Source organism: Physeter macrocephalus, chromosome 12 (assembly GCF_002837175.3).
Source record: "Physeter macrocephalus isolate SW-GA chromosome 12, ASM283717v5, whole genome shotgun sequence".
Classification (NCBI taxonomy): Eukaryota; Metazoa; Chordata; class Mammalia; order Artiodactyla; family Physeteridae; genus Physeter; species Physeter macrocephalus.
The window spans coordinates 84737759-84743832 of NC_041225.1; the positions used below are offsets into that span (position 1 = coordinate 84737759).

At 39.8% G+C, this 6074-nt stretch overlaps 1 protein-coding gene across 1 annotated transcript in view; it reads right to left on the bottom strand.

Annotated features, from left to right (window-relative positions):
- Positions 1–6074, bottom strand: part of C12H2orf42 (chromosome 12 C2orf42 homolog) — a 36999-nt gene that overhangs the window by 3129 nt on the left and 27796 nt on the right. Inside the window, exons 6-8 of the mRNA XM_055088852.1 lie at positions 5401–5505; positions 2902–3006; positions 40–147 (exon numbers count right to left, since the gene is read on the bottom strand). Coding sequence (XP_054944827.1) covers positions 40–147; positions 2902–3006; positions 5401–5505 — 318 coding nt within the window. The remainder of the gene's footprint in view (positions 1–39; positions 148–2901; positions 3007–5400; positions 5506–6074) is intronic.

The following is a 6074-nucleotide window of genomic DNA, read 5'->3' on the forward strand; positions in this document are numbered from 1 at the left end:
AAGACATGTATTGCTATTCCTGAGGAAAAAATCCCATACCTGTAGTAGAGTTGGGAAGCCGTTTTTTTGCACTTCCTATGGATATTCTCTGTTGCAGGGCATCAAAAAAGGACTGAGGAATGTGGAACACCAGTGGCTCTGGTTTGCCTATAGGAAATAAGAAGAAGCTCATTTAAAGTAACTCAGTGGGCTTTCTGGTGTGTAGGGGAAGGTGGAAGAAATGGAATTGATGGGTAGTAATAACTAAAAATACCACTGAGATTTCTTTACACAGAGGCAAAAAGAAGGCTTTGATTGACCTTTATGAGTCAAGCACTGTCACCTGCGCTACCCTTGATCCCTTGCAATTATAACAAATACAGCACACTCTTGTCATCTACCAAAGAAAACTTATCACATCCCTAATTTTGTAAACACTGCCACAGCACAGACTTCTCCCTTTAAAGAGGACATGAAAGGAGATGAGAACATTGAGGCTGAGTTGAGTAGGTAAACTGGATTCACTCCTGCTCACTATCCCAGGCACCTGCTGTTTGCATTCATTTTCTCAGATGGTCAGGACCGTGAATGCCAGAGACTGCAAAGTGAGGACACTTTATCCAATAAGCATCAGTCTTCTCTCTGATGTGAAGACAGGCAAACTGTTTGAAAATACGTAACAAACCTCTTTTAAAAAGTTGCAAGACACTAGGTCAACAAAAAGTCAACAGAAAGAGTGTTCAGGGGAGAGGGTGAAAGAGTTCAGAGTTTTCCTTAAAAACTCTGCCCAAGAAGCAAGCTCCAACAGAGGGAAAACATCCAGAACCACATGGCTTAACATGTAACTTCCACCTGCCTGTAAAAGGTGTAGTTCTTAAAGACAGTTCAGCTGCCTTTCTGAAATAAAGATCAAGCCAAGAAAAATGAAAATGAAAGGTTTTCTAGAATTCCATATTAAGGTTTTACATTCTATCAATTGATTTTACCTACTTAATTGAATGCAGAATGCCAATGACAAAACTGTCACTGCTTTTGAGCCACTAAAATTTTTTTTTAATTTTTTATTTATTTATTTTTGACTACATTGGGTCTTAGTTGCGGCACGCGGGATCTTTCGTTGCGGTGCGTGGGCTCTTCATTGCGGTGTGCAGCCTTCTCTCTAGTTGTGGCATGCGGGTTTTCTCTCTCTAGTTGTGGCGCGTGGGTTCCAGAGTGCGTGGGATCTGCAGTTGTGGCGCCCGGGATCCAGAGCACGTGGGCTCTCTAGTTGAGGGGCTCGGGCCTTAGTTGCCCCACAGCATGTGGGCTCTTAGTTCCCCGACCAGGGATCGAACCAGCATCCCCTGCATTGGAAGGCAGATTCTTTACCACTGGACCACCAGGGAAGTCCCAAGCCACTAAAATATTAATATCTGGGCAGTTTAGAGAAGTCACTACAGAAAGGTTTTTAAAATCTTTCATCTTGAAATTAGATTATGGGCTACCTGCAGAGATCATTACAACTCTAAAACTGCTAACTTACCACAACTCAGCTGATGGGATGCTAGGGTTTAGGTAAATTAATCTTGAAAAGCCCTTGTAAAAGACACAGAATCACAGTCCAGAAGAGAGCTGATGGTGACTGACAAAGGTGGTGGTAATGGAGATGGTGAGAGGGGGTGTTACAAGGAATGGGATGAAAAAGGACCACAGTTTATAGTTTACATTATTGTCAATGTTCTATTTTAAGTTCTGGGAGGTGGGTTAGTAGGTATTTATTATATTATTTAAAACAATATATAAATAAATTTTTAAAAGAAAAGAAAAACATAGACTTTCTCTTTAACCTTCCCTAGCTTATTTTGTTTTCTAAAAAGTAACTTCTGAAGTTTTATTTAATCTGAATTAATATAAATAAAACTAAGCATGTATTTCAACACCTCCATTCTTGTCCCTTTCTTCACCATGAAGCCACAGCTGATCTAATCCTTCAAAACTCATGCCCTCCTACTGAGTGTCAGCTGTTGGGCTACTATTCAGTTTGGGGTGCTTTATTTTTAAAATGATATTCATAAACTTCAACATATTCAGCAAAGAACATCAAAATGATGTGAGGTTTGTACATATGCCACGAGGAGTGTCTGAAGACCTGAGATGTATCACTTGGAAAACAGAAGACCTGTCAGGCAGAGCAAAGGGTGTGTGCAGTGGCGGGCACTGTTATTTGAAAACAGGAACAGACTTATTCCATGTGACGAGAGCACAGAACTAGAACCAACAGGAAGTATTATCAGCAAACATTTCCACTTAGTATGAGGAAGACCTTCCTTACAGTTCTCACTGTCTAACAATGTCATGAGCTGCCTCAAAAAGCAGTGAGCTGCTCATCACTGCACAAAGCCTGGAAAACCATCCATCAAGGATGCTTTTAAGGCAATGGGCAAGGCTTGGTTGGATGGTCCACCTCTGAAACTGCTGAGGTTCTATGAAGCTATCACGATCAACCCCAATCCAGCTTGTGTTCTCCAATCTTCCTTAGCATGTCTGTGTAATTTTATATGACTATCTTAGTCTCACAGGTTTAGATTTTTTCTAAACTTTTTCCTCCCTTGCTTTAAGTTTGAGGGTTAGAATGATCTTCTAAGGCTTTGGTATCTCCCTTACCAAATACACACCCATGCATACCCCAAGACCAAGGCTCTCTAACTTTACTTATTATTTGCTGTGGTTTTTCTCTTCTATCTCTAAATTCATTTTGCTGGTCCTGCATTTTAATTATGTGATTATTCCTTTATTTCATTTAGATTTCTACTCTCTTGCGGCCCAGTGCACTCTAGACTAAAGCCCAATTACTTTTTCTGTCAAAACAGAGTAGAACTATAACACAATTACTTTATTTTCCCCTACTTTCAGCAATAGCCCAGTTGGATGACCAATACTTACCATCAAACTGATAGTGCATGGTTTGATGGATGCGTTCTGTGACACTGGCCAGCCAGTCCTGGAAGGATAAGGTCACTTGTGCCTCATCTAACAGCTGACTACAGCCTAGAGAAAAACAAAACAAAACTCCTCATTAACTTTTTTCTTACAGAATTTAACAGTTAATTGAAGTTTGAAAAAGCTAAGGAGTTTATACATAAAAGAGGAACAAGCTGAAATTCAAAGAAAGTAGATACAATAAGTGAAATGGAATATTACAGGATTCTTTTAAAGAATCCAATTAGAAGAAAAAAGAAATAGAAAGCTCTGAGAGACTAATGGGTTTAAGATTATTAACCACAAAAAATTTGCAGCCTTTCAACATCAAACTGCAAATTGAAGAATGGCTGTTTTAGAGCCATTAATTGGCCCTATTCCTGATGAATATGTCTATATACCCAATGACCTACCATTCTATTCTATTTCTTCTCCTGAAATGTTTTCATATGACTGAAGTATATATCCCTTTTTATTATTATTATTTTTAAAATAAATTTATTTATTTTATTTTTGGCTGCGTTGGGTCTTTGTTGTGGTGCGCGGCCTTCTCATTGCGGGGGCCTCTCTTGTTGCAGAGCACAGGCTCCAGGCGCAGAGGCTTCGGTAGTTGTGGCTCGCAGGCTCTAGAGCGCACGCTCAGTAGTTGTGGCACACAAGCTTAGTTGCTCCGCGGCATGTGGGATCTTCCCAGACCAGGGCTCGAACCCGTGTCCCCTGCATTGGCAGGAGGATTCTTAACTACTGTGCCACCAGGGAAGCCCTATCCCCTTTTATAAAGAGATAATGATGCCAAAACTACTATTCATTTAAATTATAATTCTCATAAATAAATGCATATAGTGATAATTTGGATTAAAAGCTATTTTCTTTTTTCTTTGCACCAAAGTGATAAAAATTTGTTTAAGATCTTCTACCAGATACTTTTGATTTGTTTCCTTCCTGACCTTCCAAAAACAATTATTCTTGGACTGTGTAAGTTCTTAATTAATTAATTAAGATTTGGTCTTGTATTGTTTGCTATTTATGTATCAGTCTTGTCTTCAAAACCAGAGTATGAGGGCAGGGATAATGTCTAATTTTTAATCACCCAGCCATATTATATGAGAGTTAAGAAAATGTCGACCCCCAAACATACAAGCTTAACTATTCTGAGTAGAAAATTGACATATATAAATTTATAAGTTATATTCAAATTAAGTCATTCTGTCTCTTAAATGTTACTGCTTTTAGGTGTTTTCAAAGTTCACTAACTTTGGAGAACAGACTATATTTGTCTTTCTCAACAAATATTTATCAGTATAATTGTAAGATATGTTTCTTCTTCAATTTGGAACCCCTATACCAAATTGCATATGGGTAATCAGCAACAAAAGGAAAATATTTTACAAAATACGTGCTGCCAAAACATGTCAGTAATTTTTGTTGCATTTGTTATTTAAAGACAATTTGGGGGGGACTTCCCTGGTGGCGCAGTGGTTAAGAATCTGCCTGCCAATGCAGGGGACACTGGTTCCAGCCCTGGTCCGGGAAGATCCCACATGCCGTGGAGCAACTAAGCCCGTGCGCCACAACTACTGAAGCCTGTGCGTCTAGAGCCTGTGTTCTGCAGCAAGAGAAGCCACCGTAATGAGAAGCCCACGCACCAAAATGAAGAGTAGCCCCGCTTGCCGCAACTAGAGAAAGCCCCTTTGCAGCAACGAAGACCTAATACAGCCCCCCCCCCCAAAAAGGACAATTTGGGGGACTTCCCTGGTGGTCCAGTGGTAAAGAAACCACCTTACAATGGAGCGGACACAGGTTTGATCCCTGGTTGGGAAACTAAGATCCCCCATGCCACGGGGCAACTAAGCCCAGGTGCCACAACTACTGAGTTCGCGAGCGTCAACTAGGGAGCCCGTATGCCGCAAACTACAGAGCCCATGCATTCTGGAACCTGCACGCCACAACTACAGAGCCCACGCGCCCTGGAACCTGTGCGCCACAGCTAGAGAGAAGCCTGCACACCACAACGAAGAGCCCGCGCGCCGCCACGAAAGATCCACATGCCTCAAAGAAGATCCCAGGTGCCTCAACTAAGACCCGATGCAGCCAAAAATAAATAAAATAAATAAGTAAATAATAAATAAATCTTTACAAAAAAAAAGACAATTTGGTTTTGAGCCTGATTTGAGACCAGTGGGACCGACAGCACAGATCTTAGCCTCAGTGCCTGCTAGTATTTATCTAGGGGGACAATATGCAGCATTTCTTTTGATTATATTGCTTTGGGCATCTTTTTTTTTTTTTTTTTTTTTTTTGCCACCCTGCTCAGCCTGTGGGATCTAACCAGGGATCCAGCCTACGCCCCTTGTATTGGTAGCGCAGAGTCTTAACCACTGGACCACTAGGGAAGTCCCCTCTTTGGGCTTCTTCAGGATGATTTTCCACCTCTTTAGCCTATCCTGGGGAAGAGAAACTTACCCTGCCTTTTTAATGAAGAAGCAACCACAGGCTTTTTCAGGCCACTTTTCCTTAGATTACTGCTCACTGCATCTTGAGGCAGCAGTGAACTGTTCGTCTGTGCACCTAAACCACAAATCATTATAGTGTTTAATAAAATGTCTGCAGAATATAAATCGATTCAATATTAATTTCTGAAGTCTAAAACATATAAAAAGTCTTTGTTAATTTCTAAGGTAGCTTCAGTTTCTAGAAAGAATTAGCATTAGCCTTTATACATAACATTTTAAGTGTCTTACACTCTTTACAGGAAGTTGGTGGGGGGACTAGAAGTGAAAGGAAGAAAAAAATTCACCCTTTGTTCCCACCTTTCAGACAATCACTATTAATTTTCTGGTGAACTACTGTCCATTTTCTTTTTTGTAAATAGTTTATTTTGCTGGTTTTGTTTTTTAAGTAGCTCTAATTATACCGGGATTGCCAGATTTAGCAAAAAAAAATTTTTTTGAACTTCAAACAAACCAATAATTTTTTAGTATAAAAATGTTCCAAAGATTGCATGGGAAGTACTTATACCAAAAATTTATTCACTGTTTATCTGAAATTCAAATTGAACTGAGCATTTTGTACTCTATCTGGCTACCCGAGTGAGCTAACATTTCTCCAAACTTTTTTTTTTTTTTTTTTTTTTTTTT